The 17820-nt window shown below is 43.7% G+C and overlaps 1 protein-coding gene across 4 annotated transcripts in view; it reads left to right on the forward strand.

Annotated features, from left to right (window-relative positions):
* Positions 1-669: 669 nt before the first annotated feature.
* Positions 670-17820, forward strand: part of USP4 (ubiquitin specific peptidase 4) — a 42835-nt gene continuing 25684 nt past the window's right edge. Inside the window, exons 1-6 of one of the 4 annotated variants that reach the window (XM_046638163.1) lie at positions 670-899; positions 2709-2836; positions 5718-5848; positions 7028-7154; positions 7774-7919; positions 8047-8108. In XM_046638163.1, coding sequence (XP_046494119.1) covers positions 799-899; positions 2709-2836; positions 5718-5848; positions 7028-7154; positions 7774-7919; positions 8047-8108 — 695 coding nt within the window. In that variant the 5' untranslated portion in view covers positions 670-798. Of the gene's footprint in view, positions 900-2708; positions 2837-5717; positions 5849-5997; positions 6172-7027; positions 7155-7773; positions 7920-8046; positions 8109-17820 lie in introns of those variants that run through there. The other 3 variants (XM_046638173.1, XM_046638181.1, XM_046638191.1) reach the window with 3 other exon arrangements.

Genomic DNA, 17820 nt, shown 5'->3' on the forward strand with positions numbered 1-17820 from the left:
GCAGGGTTAAGAGGAAAACACACAGTGTTCAGGACATTGTACCTTGTTGCAGTAACAAATTAAGACTCCTAGGCACCTTTTATATGGAGAACACACCTGGACTTCTCCTTCCCACGTTACGTTGACACTCTGCAGCTGCTTGTCTCCCTGACAACGCAAGTACCTAGCTCAGCAGTGGGGGAGGGCTTGTGGAATTCTGCCGTGGGCCAGGTGATTCTGGCGTGGACTGTTTGGGACGTTGTTAACGACTAGACCACACCGTCGAGTCCCGGTCCCAAGGCGCTGCTGCACCAGGCACTTGCCAAAATCCCTGTAGGGCCTCCAGGACAGGAATACCGATCCCGCTTTTGTGCAGTTAAGGACTCGCCTAAGGTCTCTGCTGAAAGCGGAATGGCAGGAATGACAAGAAAATAGAGTTCCAGGGCTTCTCGCACCGGTTGCTGCGTTTATTTAAGACCAGAATAACCCCGCAGGCCAGGACGGAATGCCAGAGGGTCGCGGGCTACCAGATGGCCACGCCGCGGAGCGGCCTTTAGGACTGGAGGAGCAGCGGCTCCCTCTCCGGCGTCTACCACCTCTTCCGGCTCCCTCCCTGGGTCCCCCGCGTACCGGAGGAATAGGGGCGCCGCCCAAGCAGGGAAGATGGAAAGCAGCGCGGGGCAGGCACTTAAGCCCGCGAAGGGGTGGGCTTGGGCGCGCTCACGCGCGTGCGTGCGTGCGTGCGTGGATGGGCGCGGCCCCCAGCACGCCGTGCGCTAGGCGGACGTCCGGGCCGGCTAGGCCGGGGCAGTGGACGAGATGGCGGAAGGCGGAGGCTGCTGTGAGCGACCGGATGCAGAGACCCAGAAATCCGAGCTCGGGGCCTTGATGAGGACCACGCTCCAACGAGGGGCGCAGTGGTGAGCGCCGAGCCCGTTTTTCCGCCGCAGAGGCCGGGGGCCGGAGCTCTGGCTCTCAGGCCCGCCTTTATCGCCTTGGGTGGGAACCGGCCAGAGGCGATGTTAGTGACCCTGAGAGAGTTAGTGACCCTGACCCCCACCCCTCAGGAGAAGGACCCGAGGATCGTCTCTGGGGAAGGGTGGGCGGAGCTGAGGGTCGTCCCGGTCCTTACGGAGCCCCAGGAGGCGGACCCGGCGGGGACAAGGCCACAGGATGAAGAAAAGGGGAATGCTCACGGGGACCTTCAGGATAGGAAGAGCCCTTTACTCCGAGGACTCGCTGTGTGACCTTGGGTAAAGGCGTCAGCACCTCACGGACCCCGGTTCCTTACTGTTAAAACCGGAGTAGCAATATTTGGCCCTCCGTCCTCAGTGGGTTAAGACGAAGATTAGAAATACATATTTTGTAACTTGTAAACTGCCGAACAGATGTCTGAAAGCCTCAGGTTATTTTGGTAGCAAATGTCAAAATAATTTTGCAGCAGCGTTTCGAATTGGAAGAGGAGGGTAGCCTACAGCCCAGATAAAAAGAAGATTAAAAGTCTAGGGTTTGGAAAAGCAAGTCTGAGACAAGAGCTTTCTTAATAAATTGTTTAGGGAAGGGACAGTATTTCCAATAGTGAAGAGATTCGCGGGTGGTATTATTGTGTGGAAGTAGAAAACTGAGGCTTGGCTTTGCATTGAACATGATTGAGCGTCCCTCTTAAAGAAACCATGATAAGGCCACTTAAAATGACAGAGGAATGAGCAGCGAAGAGAGAGGTTGGGGTTAAGAGGAATTCAGATGCGGCCTTACGGTATTCCTGAGCTGGCCAAGCTGTGAAAGGCGGGGTAAGCAGAAGTACTTTTAGAAGTTATCCGGCAGAGGAGTGATATATGAAGAATACTCAGCAGAAGCAGAGGAAGTTTGAGATAGACTAAAATCACACACAGAAAGTGTTTGGAGGGTTTTGTTTTCTTGGAGGGAAAAGAGCATTTTAGAGATTTGGGTGTATTTATAGATTCATGTGGCCTCTAGGAAGCTGCCTGATCTCCTCTGAAGTTTGTTGGTTATAAAATTTGAAGGACTTACCAATATAATTGTTGTGCTTTGTTTCCCCACAGAGGTTTCCCTTTTCCTTCTGTCTTAATTGTAAAACAGCATAGTGATACTTTTAAAATATAACCAGATCAACTTAATGCTTTTTGACAAGCTAAACATACCTAGACACTATCATATATATATATATGTGTGTGTATATACATGTATGTGTGTGTGTGTATATGTACATATATTTCCAAACATATGTACCCACATTTTTTTATATCTTGTTGGGTGCTCAAAGGAAAACAGAAGTGTGGGATGTTATTATCCCATTTTCAGAAATGAAATTAGTTTAATGCTATTCACATCAAGCAGAGCAGTGTAACCAAACTGCCTACCTGGACCAGGACCTCTATAAAGATCCTTATGAAGTTAATGACTTGGTCATTAGCAAACAAGATTTTTGCCTGTAGAAAGACTTCCTTTAAATAAGCATTTTGAAGTCAATCATTTCCTTCCTTTCATATATTCATTCTTTCAACAATCAATTCATTAATGGATGCCTGCTCTGGCCCAGGCTCTCTGTGCCATGTAGGCCCTAGCCCTGCTCCTGCTTTTGTGAGTGTGTTTTTTAGTGGGGATTGCTTGTTCCCCAAGTGGAAAGACCATAAAAAATATTAAGGGAGCACCTGCAGAAACTTACAACCTCAGCTTTTCTGGTATAGTAAATTTTTGTCTGTCTCTAGGTATCTTATTGACAGCCGGTGGTTCAAGCAGTGGAAGAAGTATGTGGGCTTTGACAGCTGGGATATGTACAACGTGGGTGAACACAACTTATTTCCCGGCCCGATAGATAACTCTGGACTTTTTTCAGGTGTAGTATCCTATTGCTTTTCTAACTGAAATATCCATCTGGGCAATGACCTAAGGTCATGTTTATCTGTAACACGGACATTGTGAACCTGGCATTCCAATTGTGAGGGGATAGAAACAAGTGTCCTCAATTTGTGTCTATAGCAGAAGTCTTTGCGACCCTCAGATAGAAGTTAAGCTGCTTTTTTCCTAAATTAACTGTTTGTAACAAGAGCATGCTTCTAGCATTTTAAATCTTTTTTTTTTAAATTAGTTCTGCTAGAGATTTCAGATTTCAGATTAGTATATGGAATGAAAAGAAATAATATTTTGAAGTCGCATCTGGAATCTGAAATTTTGGAACCAGAATTTTTTGTGTTACCTTTGCAGTGGAGCAAATTGTAGACCTGTCAACATTCATCAAACATTCCCGTGGTGGCCTATGTTTGTCATAGAAGTAGTGTGAGGAGAGGTGGAAGGTCAGTAGAGTTATGGTTACAATTAGCTCCCAATGGAAGAAGTGATTGAAAAAGTGATGTATGACACACCTGAGTTTGGCTTGCCCCTATAAATGCAGAAATGACAGTTGGCCTTTCCTAGGCTTTATTCTGCCTGACGTTAGACTCCCTTGCAAACAGGACAGAGGTGATCTGTTGCCTGTGCCCAAAATCAGGGCAGCAGAAAGGCAGACAATGCATGAGGCTTGATCCAAGTACCTATCACTAACCTGAGTGTTTTTAAAAATGAGTAAGGCTTCAATGCAGACATTGTTTTAGGGTAGATCTAAATAACATAATAAACAATGTCATATGCTTTGTTTCCTGATGTAGGCATTATACCATGAAGTTGCCACAAGGGATCATTGTGTTATGTTTGTGCTTTCTCCTTTTCCCTCTCTTCTGTTTTTTTGAAAAAGTGTATTCTTGACTTTTAATAGTAATAGTGATGAGAATCCTAGAGCTGGAGGGGCCCTCTGAAGTCATTTTGCATGACCTTCAGCTAAGGGCATGTCCCCCGATTTGATGTCACCTGGTTTTGGCTTGAAACATTTGCTGTATGCTTGGGAAGTGAAAATTGCATTCCAGTCAGATCCTGGAACACTGACAGTGCAGGAATGACCTCTCTCTGGTGAATGAGGTCCCTGTTAATTCCTAGGCTCTCAGTCACCTGCCGGTCCCAGTCTGGCTGCCTTCCACCGAGGGTCATGGAGTGGCCTGGAGGGGGCTCTTGAAAGTGCAGGAAGGAGAGGGTAGAACATACCCTTGCTGATGTTGTCTGTCGAGCACCCCTTGTCTCATTGACACCTTTGCCCCTGCTGTATATCAGATAGAACCCCTACACTTTGACCAAGCTGTGCTCCTATTTTCCCCCTTTATTTGCCTCTTTGTTGAAGACATTTTCGGAGGCTAAATCCTCATTTTAGAACCCTTGTGTGATGTTTAGCATGATGCCCTTGAATGATCTAGTTTTGAGTGAGAATAGTGACTGCATTGAAAATTCAATTAAGTCTTCTGCATTTGCTATAGGGTCATAAGAATGACATGTTTGGGGAAATTGTCACTCAGCCCCAGAGGGGAAAGAGCCCTGTAGGATTGATGTACTTTGGGTTGAGGATGCTGAAAGCTGTTGGTTTCTTTCCCACATTTGAAGGTTTCTGGTTGCTGTTTGGCACAGTACAGTGGCCAGATCTGCGTAGTGTTTAGTGTTAGAAATGAAGAAGGTGTTTCTCCCCAAGTAAGACAGTAAGTGGATAACTTTTATGAGTTTTAATTTGTAAATCAGAGAAAAGTTTGGAGTTCAGGTGTCAGTTGTTTTTGGAAGCTCTTGTCTCATACAGACTGATAAATACTGCCCCTGGACCATCTTGTTGCCAAACAGAAAGGGTGTGGTCTCTCAGTGTTAATAATCATGCTAGGGGCTGGCCCGGTGGCAGAGCAGTTAAATTTGCACATTCCGCTTCTCAGCTGCCTGGGGTTCGCCGGTTTGGATCGCAGGTGCAGACATGGCACTGCTTGGCAAAAGCTATGCTGTAGTAGGCATCCCATGTATAAAGCAGAGGAAGATGGGCATGGATGTTAGCTCAGGGCCAGTCTTCCTCAGCAAAAGGAGGAGGATTGGCAGTAGTTAGCTCAGGGCTAATCTTTCTAAAATAATAATAATAATAATCATGCTAGAGCTGCTGTGGAAAGTGGTTGGCTCATCAATGAGGAGGATCCACCTTTTATTTTTCAATTATGGTAAAATACACATAACATAAAATTAGCATCTTAACCATTTTTAAGTATACAGTTCAGTAGTATTAAGCATATTCACATTGGGTTTTTTTTTTTTTCCTGAGGAAGATTTGCCCTGAGCTATCAGCTATGCCAATCTTCCTCTGCTTTTTAGTATGTGGGCTGCCAGCACAGCATGGCCACTAACAGAACGGTATAGTCTGTGCCTGGGAACTGAAACTGGGCCACCAAAGCAGAGTGCACTGAACTTAACCACTAGGCCACTGGGGCTGGCCCTGCTTTCTTAGTAAATCTTTCAGGGGAAGATGATATCTGACCTTAATGCAGTTTCACTAAACAGAATATTATGTTAAATATTCATAATTAACTATTTTAATTGTGGAAGCTGAAAGCACTTTGAAAATGTAAACTAGAGTTTTTCTCTTTTATCCTACCTTCTCTTTCCAATTATAGAAGAAATATAAGTTCCTCATAAAATGTTCAGAAAGCATATCTGAAAGCAAAGACTAGTCAAGTCTGTGCTGTGTTATGGCCAGTGACAGAGTTTTGGGATTTTCTGTCCTGTTTCTATAAATACTTAAATTCCTATAAATAAGTACGTAAGAGTCATGTAAAACAAACATTTCTGGGGAGAAGAGCAGTGAGTTATGTGCTGTTTTCCTTTCTCAGATCCTGAGAGCCAGACATTGAAAGAACATTTAATTGATGAATTGGACTATGTATTGGTCCCAACTGAGGCATGGAATAAGTTACTAAACTGGTATGGCTGTGTAGAAGGCCAGCAGCCCATCGTCAGAAAAGTGAGTACATGAATTGTCACACCCACTGGTCAGTGTCTGCAAGTGCTCCCTGGGGGACACTGACTGGTGTTGGTTTCCTGGGGTACTGGATGTCCCTAAGTGGTTGAATGGAGGTATTTGAGGCCTTGTTTCTGGTTCTCTTTAGGGAATTGTGGTTGTGAGTGGTGGTGAGTGAGGCTGCTCACCCAGGATGTTACAATGAGTGGCCTCCAAACATCAGAGCTGCCCAGTGCCTTGGGATGAGTCCCCTGGTGCCGTGAGAGCACTTTCTGGAAGGCTCTATGAGAGAAAGTTCACTTGGGGTCATATGGACATACAGTAATGTACTGCTTCTTGTTTATCTTACAACCTTTCTGATACTGTTTTTTCCCCTGTGCTTGGGAGTCTTGGGCCACACTGATGAGTTTCTCAAAAAGCAAGTGTTCATAGCCTAGAGAATAGCCTCTTGAGGAAAGGTAGGCCCTGGGATAGAAACCCAGATTGTTAACTCCTCTGGTAGACAGGACTCATGAGAAGACTACTACATTGAGTCCCAGAGTTTTTTTCTTGTCCTACCAGAGGGGAAATCACAGGAGCCTGCGTGCCTGCCAAAATATAGTAGTTGGATAAATTTCTCACTCTGCCTGGTGTGTAGTTCTCCTTAGCAGAGTAGGGAAGAATTGCAATCCTGAAGCCATGCTTCTAAGAGTCATTCTTCAGGGCCAGGACTGCCTTCTTTCTCCAGCTTGAAACCTGGGATCCTGAGAGGGGTTAGAGCTCAGAAGGTTAGGGGCATGCCATTCTCCTGCAGACGTCCCCTAATGCCCACTCTGCTGCCATGTGGTGAGCGTTCTGCAAAACGATTTAACTATATTCTCTAGTCCTCTAATTCAACAGAGCCTGCAAGGGAAGCATCATGATCCCCACTTAGAGATGAACAATGACTTCCCTGTTGTGCAGTGTCATTTCTATCTCTGGTTCCATCGAGGTGCTCTTGGTTGGTCCTAGTAGGTGGACAAAAGATTTTTAAACACCTAGTACAGATACTGGCAGCTTTAAATCTGTACTTCTGATCCCCTGATCACTTAAGGAAACTGATTATCATGTTGATTCTGCCTTTTGTCACTGATGAGACATGTTGATTCCAAAACTGCCCCAGTGTGGAACTACTGCTTCTTCACCCATGCCTCTTGTTCACAGGTTGTAGAGCATGGTCTGTTTGTCAAGCACTGCAAGGTGGAGGTGTATTTGCTAGAACTGAAGCTCTGTGAGAATAGTGACCCCACTAACGTGCTGAGTTGCCATTTCAGCAAAGCAGACACCATCGGTAAGTACCTGGGCTGGGGTTCCAGATATCCAGTGAGAGAGTGCAGACAGCATTGTGGCTGATGGGAGGGAAGCTGGGGTTCCCTCTTCAGAATTGCTACCCAGATAATCTCAGGTTGTGATTACCAGTTCTGAACTGGTAATCCCCAGAACATTCTTATGGAGAGCTAAGTTTGGGAATCATGTTCTATAGAACACTGGGCATGGTCCCTGCCCATTTGGCATATGGTAATACAGATGAAGAAATGCAGATTCAGAGAGGTTAAAGTAACATTCAAAAGTTTGAGTGAGAAAGTGGCAAAGCGGGTATTTGAAACCACATCTGTCTTAATTCCAAAGATAAGTTTTCTCACTTTTTCATGTTGCTTCTGTGCTATAAATGGGACCCACATCATCAGAGAAGGAGAAACATAGGGAAAGTTTCTGGGTGTGTGAGTGCAAGAGGACGCCCATGGAAGATGTTTGGACTTAGGAGTCACCAAGGGGCTGAGGTCAGTCAGAACTTTTGATCCAAAGCATCCTGTGACCATCTGAAAAGGAGGATGAGTGTTTGCTTGCCATGGCTGTGTTTATCCTTGCATCTGGGGAAAGCCCTGAGTGATGTTTCTGTCTTTTCCCAGCAACCATTGAGAAGGAGATGCGGAAGCTGTTTAACATTCCTGCAGAGCGTGAAACGCGGCTGTGGAACAAATACATGAGCAACACCTACGAGCAGTTGAGCAAGCTGGACAACACTGTCCAGGATGCTGGGCTATACCAGGGTCAGGTAGGAGGGCCCAGGCCATGCCAACAGGCATCTCCGCCCACAGTGTGTGGCCACATATCTTCTGGTTCTGAGCATGTCAGAAGTGAGGTGTTTTGCATATTCCTCATATGGTGTCCCTTTCACTCAGGTGCTAGTAATTGAGCCCCAAAATGAAGATGGCACATGGCCAAGGCAGACCCTGCAGTCAAAGTAAGTGAACTTTTCCTCTCTTGTAGTTGGGCACACAGGTCTAAGAGAGACACCGTTACCTAAAGTAAATTATTTGTGCTAAGAAAAAATTTTTCTGAATCAGATGAAAAAACATATTTGATTTTATATCCAGGATTTTATAACCCTGGCCTTTGGTAAGCAGCAGGTTGGGCTGCCATCTAAGTGACAGTTGTCTGGGTGTGTGAACAAGGCAGTGAGGCTCTCCTTGTTGAGAATTTGAGAGGAGAACGGGCCAGGATCTGGGAATGCTGCTCTGCCAAGAAATGGCTTTGTTTTTGTCAAGGGCTTTTATTTTCTCCATCTATAGTTAGAGGCTTTGATGGAAAAAAGAGGGCTCAGGCGTGGGGTCTTGTATGACTTGAAGGTAATAGTTTGATCCCACCTCACTCTTTACCCAGTGGCTTGTTACTCATTCTTGCCCTTGTCACTTGCTGGGGGAATTAATCTACTACTAAACTGGGACTCTGTGTACCTCTGTCTCAGGAGATGTTTATGTGTGGTGTGGAATTATGCGTGTCCTGAGAAGGGTTCATAAAATGGTGATGAATTTTTCTTATGGTGTAAGACGGGGAAATTGTGTCTGTATTGATAGTTATAGGGATAGTGGTGGTCTTTGCTCTCTTTCCTCAGTGAGGCCTTGGGCAGTGACTGTTTTATGTGATGGGCTTGTAGCCATCCTTCCAGAATCATGAAAACTATGAGCTCTCTCTTGAGAAACATGGAAGAAGACACAACATATTGCCAGCAATCTCAAGGGTTTTACAGACATCCTTGAGGCCTAGCCATGGCCTCTAGTTTAGGAAACCCTGGTACCCAGTTCCTGACGAGATGAGAAAATAGCTGTGGTAGGCAGAATAATACCCCCCCCAAAGATGTCCATGTCCTAATCCTCAGAACCTATGAATATGTTACGTTATATGGCAAAAGGGACTTTGAAGATGTGATTAAGGATCTTGAGATGGTGAGATTATCCTGGATTATCTGAGTGGGCCCAGTATATCACAAAAGTTTTTATAAATGAAAGAGAGAGACAGGAAAGTCAGAGAAGGAGATGTGAGGACAGAAGCAGAGTCAGAGTGATGAAATGTGAGAAAGACTTGACTGGCTGTGAACCAGGGAATGTGGGCAGCCTCTAGAAGGCTCTAGAGCCACCACAAAGGAACACAGCTTTACCCACATCTTGATTTTGGCACAGTGAGAATCATTTTGAACTTCTGACCTCCAAAACTGTAAAATAATAAATTTGTGTTGTTTTAAGCCACGAAGTTTCTGGTAATTTGTGACAACTAGCCCAGGCTGCTAACTATCTTCTTGGAACTGGAATTGCTACAGAACTGAGGGAAAATAACATAGAAACTGTGAGAACCTCCTAGGTAGACAGAGGGAGTTGGATTCCAATCTGTGAGGTAGGGTTGGCAGCTTGGAGCAGAAGAGGCTGGGTGTACTAGCCAAGGGAGACTGTTTTAGTTGTGCCTTTTTCTCTTCCCAGCATTGCTTTTCCCTATCCCTTCTACACACTGAGGCCTAAGAGATTCTAGTAAAGGGAGACAGCTTTTGGAAAAGAGCAGTGCCTCACTGACATTCCCTGAAGGTTAAGAGTGTCCTGGTAAAGTGTGGCCAATGGCTAGGGAGCCCAAGGTGGAATTCCTGAAGCACGTTCCCCTCCCCACTCCACCAGTAGTGCTAGACACTGTTCTAGATGCTGAGGATACAGCAATAAACAAAGCACAGTATCCTCAAAGAGCAGAAATAAATAAGAAAAATACACATGTCCAATGGTTTTTGTTTTTGTTTTTGTTTTAAAGATTGGCACCAGAGCTAACAGCTGTTGCCAATCTTTTTTTTTGTTTTGCTTTTTCTCCCCAAATCCCCCAAGTACATAGTTGTATATTTTAGTTGTGGCATGTGGGATGCTGCCTCAGCGTGGCCTGATGAGTGGTGCCATGTCCGCGCCCAGGATTCCAGCCAGTGAAACCCTGGGCCACCGAAGTGGAGCGCGCAAACTTAACCACTCGGCTGCAGGACTGGCCCCGTCCAATGGTTTTTAAGCACTGTGGAAAAAAATCAGAGGAGAAAATCAGCGAGTGCTAGGCTTTGGGAAGGGGAAGATTTAAACAGGACGGTGGAGAGGCCTTGGAGGTACCATTTGAACATAGTCATGAAGGAGGTGAGGGAATCAGCAGTGAGTATGGTGCTTAATGGGGAGAATAACATTGTAAGGTCGAGGTGACAGCAGCTGCAGAAGTCCTGAGGCAGAGGCAGGCCTGGTTGAAGACCAGCAGGAATTTGCTGTGGCTGGAGCTAGGAAAGATGACAGGAAGGTTGAAGGGATGAGACCTGAGACATGACAAGGTGGTAGGCCCTGTTGCCCTTGTGAGACTCTGGATTCTAGCTTTGCCTCTTGGTGATGTAGGGAGCTCTTTGAAGGGGGTGTGGTGAATGGAGCAGTACTGTGATCTTACCTGGTGAATAGCTCAGAGGGAACTATAATGAGAAGATGACAAATATAGTCATGAAAAAAAGAAAGTGACAAATTGACAGCCTGTGCTAGGTGGAGCAGCATTCATGTTCCAAGCCTCATAAGAAGATGAAATAAGCATAATGAATATCCTCAAGAAGAGGAGGAAATAGGTATACAAAACAGGAACAAGGAGACATACTTGTGAACAAAGAATTCAGGGGATGGGTTGAGTAGCAGAGTGGATGTAACTGAAGACTTAATGAACAGATTGGAAGATCAGGTTGAGGAATTCTAGAAGGTGTTATGAAGGGATAAAGAGGTGGAAGATAATAGGAGAAAAATGGTATGGAGAATGGGAGTAGAAATGTCAATATCCATAAAATAGGAATCTCAGAAGCAGAAATGAAATGACGGGAGCAAGGGGAAGAAAATGTTAGAAGATGTATTGACTGAGGGTTTCTCAAAAATCATAGAAGATGAAAGATCTCAAAGAATGCTAACCACAACAGGTAAATGAAAGCCTGTACCTAAACACTTCAGAAATTTAACAAAGTTGTACAGAAAATTCCAAATCTTTTTGTGTTTTTGTTTTTGTTTCTTTTTTAAAGATTTTTATTTTTCCTTTTTCTCCCCAAAGACCCCCAGTATATAGTGGTGCATTTTTAGTTGTGGGTCATGCTAGTTGTGGCATGTGGGATGCTGCCTCAGCATGACCTGGTCAGCGGCGCCACGTCTGCGCCCAGGACTCGAGTTGGTGAAACCCTGGGCTACCGAAGCGGAGCGTGCAAACTTAACCGCTGGGCCACGGGGCCAGCCCCTCCAAATCCTTTTGAAGGAAAAAGTCAAAAAGGAATACGCAGATTAATATCAAACTTCTGAACAGCAAGAATGGATCTAAGAGAGACTTTTTTAGGTCAAAATAACTTTAAAACTAGAATTTTATATCCTGCTAAGCTGTTGACCTTAAGGGGTTTTCCATGCGGAGCTGCTCCCTGAAAACCTCTTAGAAGAAGCACTGTTAGAGTCCAGGGACATTCAGTAAAATCCATAAGGTGTGAGGGAGAGTACACAACTAGTGAAGTGTTCTTTTGACCGGAAAAGCAAGGGTTTTGTGACTTTGGAGTAAGGAAAGATTTGTTACACAAGCCACAGCACCACACATTATAGAGGAAAAATGGATGGTGTGGATGACTTAAATTAAGAACTTCTGTTCATTGAAGAGTAAAAAGAGTGAGAAAAGATATTTGCAATCCATACGTCTGACAAATTACTTATGTCCAAAATTTCAAAGAAACCTCTACAAGTCAACAAGAAAAAGTCAGACAACCCTGTTAGAAAAGAGGGCAAAAAACCTTTTAACAGTCACTTTACAAAAGTGGATATCTGGATGGCTAGTGAACATATGGAGAGGTGCTCAACCTCAGCAGTCATCCAGAAATGGCAAATTAAAACCACAGTGCATTGCTTCTGACACACCTGCCAAAATGGCTAAATGAAAAAGATAGTACTAAGTGTTGTTGAGGTGTGAAGTAACCCGAATTGTTGGACCCTGCTGATGAGAGAGATAAATTGGTACAGTGATTTTAGAAGATTTGGCAACAAGTACTAAGTGAAGAATTATATACATGTTCTACAGCTCAGCAGTCTACTCCTAGATATACAACCAACAGAAATACATCCCATATTTACTTAAATATGTGTTCAAAGATGTTCAAGATAGCACTGCTTGTCATAGTCAGAAGCTGGACCTAACCCAAATGTCCACCAATGATAGAGTGGATAGATAATTTGTGGTGGATGCACACAATGGAATTTTGTGTAACCACAACAACATTGAGTCTCAGTAAGCAATGTTGAATAAGAGAAACCAGACACAATACAAGGCATGCAATATGATTCTCTTGATATAAAGCTTAAGAACAGGCAAAACTAGTGTTAGGGACTCAAGGTTATGATGGTAGTTAGTTTGGGGAAGGTGTGACTTAGGGAGTGTGAGGTGGACACCTGGGGGGCTGGTGCTGTCCTGTTTCTTTGTCTGGTTACTCGTTACGTAGATGTATTCTGTTGGTGAAAATTTCTTGGTTCTTGTACTCTCGTGATTTGTATATTTCTGTATGTCATACTTCAATAAAAAGTTTAATAATAAGAAAAGTTTAAGAAAGCAACCTATATCAATAACAATTACAAAGGGTTCCTGGACCCAATTCCAATCTGTGTGTGTGGAGGCTTCCCCACACCAACAAGCAGTCCTTGGACGCCAGCAGGGTGTCTGGGAATTCCACTCAATTCTGGCACTTTCTACTGGAGATAGAATCAGATTCCATGAGTAAAGGGCTTGGTCCCACAAGACCACCCTCCTCTTCAGATGCCAGTTGAAAACCCAGGTTGGTACCTCTGCTCTCTGCCGACAGGCTGCAAACTGGAGGTTCCAATGAACAGGTTCCAACAACCCCCTTCAACTCAAGATGCCAGTCGCAAGTCCAGGTTGTTAACCTATACTTGTGACCAACTGGCTATAAATCAGAGGTTCCTAAGACCCCCTCCTCAGATTTGATTAATTTGCTAGAAGGGTTCATAGAACTCAAGAAAACCCGTTTACTCACTAGATTACTGACTTCTTAGAAAGGACATTAAAGGATATGAATCAACAGCCAGATGAAGAGATAAGGAGGGCGAGGTCCCAAACAAAGGAGCTTCTGTCTTCATGGAGCTTGGGGCCTTGCACAGTGGCACATGGAAGCATTCTGGTTCCCTAGCATGGAAGTTCTCAGAAAGAAGGATTTAAGAGCTGTCTTTTTGGGTTTTATGTAGGCTTTATTATGTAGTCATGATTGACTCAGTCTTTGGCTGTTGATTCAACCTCAAGCCCCTGCTCCGCTACCTGGACATCAGGGGGTGGGACTGAAAGTTCCAGTCCTCTGATCACCTGGCTGGTTCTTTTGGCAAGTAGCCCAGACCCTTGGGTGGGATCCAAAAGTTACCTTCGTTAACATAAACAAGACACTTTTATCATTCTGAACACTTAGGAAATTCCAAGAGTTTTTGGAGCTGTGAGCCAGGAAATGTAGATGAAGACCAAATATTATATGAGAAATATGTTTTGGTCGTCTGAATGGCCAAATATATATTTCTTATAAATCACAGTATTGCAACAATCCAGAAGTAAATTCTGGGTAATCCCAACATGGAAGACAAGTGAAGAGATGGGAGGCAGTAAAGAGCAGAGAGAGATGAAAATGTCCTGAACTGCTTTTCTTGGGGGGAATGTAGATAATTATAAGTTTAAGTAATTGATGGAGAAAAATAAAAATAGTTGTAGATCCTAATAAGTTAATGAAGTAACTACCAGAAATATAAAAATAGAATTTGTAACTTTGAAACATGCTTTGTTCATTAGGTAAAGTTTGGTGGGAATTAACAAAGACCTGAAAATCAGTATGTTAAGCAAGATAGATGCGTCTGTCTTTCTAAAAAGAATTTCTGAGGTGAGCAGACCAGTGCTGGTATTCTTAGAAACCCAGCTGCTCTGTTCTGTTGCTCTGCTGTGTGGCTTTTACTTCAAAGGTGGTCACCTCATGGTCCAGGTTGACTGCTGGAGCTGAGGCGATTATAGCTGCCTTCAGGTAGCTAGGAGGAGGAAGCAGGAAGAAGGACATACTCCTTCCTTTTAAGGAAGTTTCCTGAAAGTCACACATGAAACCTCCCGTAACATGTCTCTGGCCAATTGTTTGACCACACCTGGCTTCCGGGGAGGCTGGGAAATGCCTTTTAGCAGGGTTGCAAGGTGTCCAGCTAAAAATTGCGGTTCATGAACTAAGGAAAAAGGGAAGAATAGCTATTGGGAAGTGGAAGGAAAAAAAACACCTCTTTTTCTTCTCGACTCTGTGAATATTTCTGGCCACCAAACGTGTCGGGGTTTATCCCATATCAACCAATCTCTGACACCAGCTGGGTGTTCTACAATTTAACTCAGTCTTGACACTGTTTACCTGGAGATAGTGTCAGATCCCATAGGTTAAGGGCTCAGTCCCAGAAGACTGCCCCCACTTTAGATGCCAGTCACAAGTCCAGGTTGTTACCTGAGCTTCTGATGACCAGCTAGCTGTAAATCAGAGGTTCCCATGACCCCCTCCTTGGGCTTGATAATTTGCTAGAACAGTTCATGGAACTCAGGAAAACAGTTTACTTACTCGATTACGTTTATTATGAAAGGATATAACTCAGGAACAGCAAAATGGAAGATATGCTTAGGCAAGGTATAGGAGAAGGGTCCAGGAGCTTCTATGCTCTTTCCAGGCATGCCACCCTTCTAGCATCTCTACGTGTTCATCAACTCAGAAGCTTTCCAAACCACCTACTTAAGGGATTTTTATGGAGGTTTCTGTAAGTTGGCAAGATTGATTAAATCTTTTCGCCCTTGGTGACTGAACTCAGTCTCTAGCCCCTCCTTAGAGGTAGGGTAAAGGGGATGAGTGAAACTTCCAACCCTCTAATCACTGGTTGGTTCCGCTGGCAACCAGCCCTCCATCCTTTGTTAACTTAAACTGAAGTGTGGTTGAAAGGTCTTGTTATAAATAACAAAAGAAACTCCTTTCACCTTTATCACTTGGGAGCTATTTCAGGAACCTAGGAGAAAAAACAAATAAATGATGTTCCTGTCACTCTTATCACTTAGAAAGTTACAAGATTTTTAAGAGCTGTGTACCAGGAGCCATGGACAAGACCAAAATATGTATTTCTCCTTATAAAGCACAGTATCATAGGAGGAATCAGGAAACTGCATCACCTAAAAAGGAAAATTCAATGGAAGGCAAGAAAGAAGGAAAAAAAAAGAACACCTGAAAAGTATGGTAATTAGAAAATGTGAACTAAGGAGGCTGAATTAAGTTCAGCTGTAACAGTAATTAGACTATAGGTTAAAGTCGCTAATCAAAAGACATGAACTCTTGGGTCAGATTTTTTTAAAAAACCAGCCATGTTCAGTAATACATTGTCTGTCAAAGAAGACACAGAGGGATTGAAATGGAGGGAATGGAAAAGTACATCAAGTGACTGTGTGATCCAGGGAAAGTCATTGACTGGCTTAATCCTTTTTTTAAACCAAATTTTACATATATCCTGGTCAAATTTACATATATCCTGGCCAGGAGAATAGTATAATGAAATTGTTTCCATTCAACTCTTTTATTGACTGGTGAGGGCCTCCTTGTAAATTCTGAGCATTTTCAGATAGTTTTCTCTTGTGGATTACTCCAACCTTTGTGTTAGTGCTTCCAAGGTTTTCTGTAGACCTGGCCTCATTTCTCTCTCTCTCTCTCTTAACTTTACTTGCATGAGGTCTGTAAGGCCTGGTTAGCTCTGTACCACGGTCTCCTTTAAAGGCTGCCTGCCTGGAGTTGGAAGAGGTCAGTGTTCCTGAAATGGAGATGTGAGTGCACACAGATGAGGGTTAACAGTGTTAGTGTAGAGAGATGACAGCTTAGGATGTTGTGAAGGCAGTGAGGGTTCTGGCTAAGAGTTCATTGTTATCTTAGTAATAATGCCAGAAGCTGGACTTGGGATACTTACAGTCAGTCTTAAAGGGTGGGCTCATCCTTAGAGCAGCATTTAGCCTGGAGGACATCTGAGAAGCAAGCAGAGTGCAATGGAGCAAGGAGGGCAGGCATGGGTATGTTATAGGGCCTCATCCTTTGGTCTAGGGCATGTTTGATTTGTAATTAATAATGATCTTACATGACTAGGAGGAGAGAATATCTCAGTAGAAAGGTGCTGGGAGACCAGAGGCTTAACTAGAGTGTCTTTTACAAGCAGAGGGATCCTTATTTAGGGGTTTGGCCTCTGTTTTTTAGAGTGCTTGTGGCATGAGACTCAGTCACAACTGAGAGTGAGGTCTCACCTAATCTAATATATGCACTTGAGAGTCAGGTGTTTCCCACTGATGCCTATTTCCCAGCCTGCAGCGCCCCAGGGTGTGCTTTGAGCCTGCCTGATGACAAATGACAAGTGCCCAAGCATTTCCCAGACACAAGTCACTTTTTTGCACAGAGTTCTTTCTTTTGATTTGTTGGTCAAGAGTGGGGTTTCTAAAAAACTGTTGTGTAAACTTTCAAGCATATAAAAAAATATCTTTATGTACTCTTTGTTGGTTTTCTTTTGATTGAATTTACTCTGAAAACTATAGGCAGTATTTTCTAGACATTTTAAACAAATGTCAAATAAAATTTTTCTTTGTTTTATTTCAACCAGAAATGTTGTCTCAGAAATTGACAAGTCTTGGTAGGATTTTTCCCCTTTTAAGTTCAAGGAACTAGAATAAGTTACCAGTGAATAGTTACTGGAAAAGGGAGTGTTAGACTATAATGCCTTGAGGTTCTGTGTGTCAGAATTTGAATTTCACTATCCTGTAGTATCTACCTGTCTCCAGACTTGAGATAACTTGAGTTTGCCATATCAGACCAGCTTGGATAGTGACTTTCCTGTCTGCATAGGAAACTGGGAATACCTGCATCACGTTGAACAGGCCCCAAATGTGTGCTTTTGTCATCTCTGTGGTGGAAGAGTGCTCCCTTGGCTCTGACGAGTCTCCCTTAGTGAGCTGCCTGAGTTCTTGGACTCCTTTGCAATGAGGATGAGGTTCCGTGAAGCAAATGCTCTTCAGGATTAAAGAAGGTGTATTTCCTTATGGGAAGGTGACAGGCCAGGAAGCCCTCTTTCCCCCTCCCTCACTGTGACCTCTGAGCGTGGAGCAGAACTCCGTTCCTGATGCCCATTTAGACCCCTGGATAGTTTCCTAACATCTGCCCACTGCTGATGTAGGTACAGAATCACTCTTTATCTTTGCTGCCACAATTCGCTTTCTTCTCACAGGGAACCCTGGTTGACATCAGATCCCATGAGGTTGGGCACTGTGCTAGGATAGCCCATCTTAATTATTTGCTGTATTCTAAAAATAACCCCAAATCTAGAAAGAAAATCACAGTTGTATGTATTTGAAATAATGCAGAATGATTCACTTCCTTCTACGTATTCTTATACAGATTTTAATATAAAGTTGATATCAATTTAAGATTTGGGGCAATTAGCTCTTGAGTTAATCTGAAAGTAGGAATAAATCTAAAATAAGCTGTGAAAAATATTGAAACATGAGTTGGAAACAGAGAGATTACTCACATTTGGTAAATTTGAGGAAACGAAAGTAATTCCCTTTGAATAGCGTGGTGAAACCGAATT

The sequence above is a fragment of the Equus quagga genome, chromosome 1, assembly GCF_021613505.1.
Source record: "Equus quagga isolate Etosha38 chromosome 1, UCLA_HA_Equagga_1.0, whole genome shotgun sequence".
Lineage (NCBI taxonomy): Eukaryota > Metazoa > Chordata > Mammalia > Perissodactyla > Equidae > Equus > Equus quagga.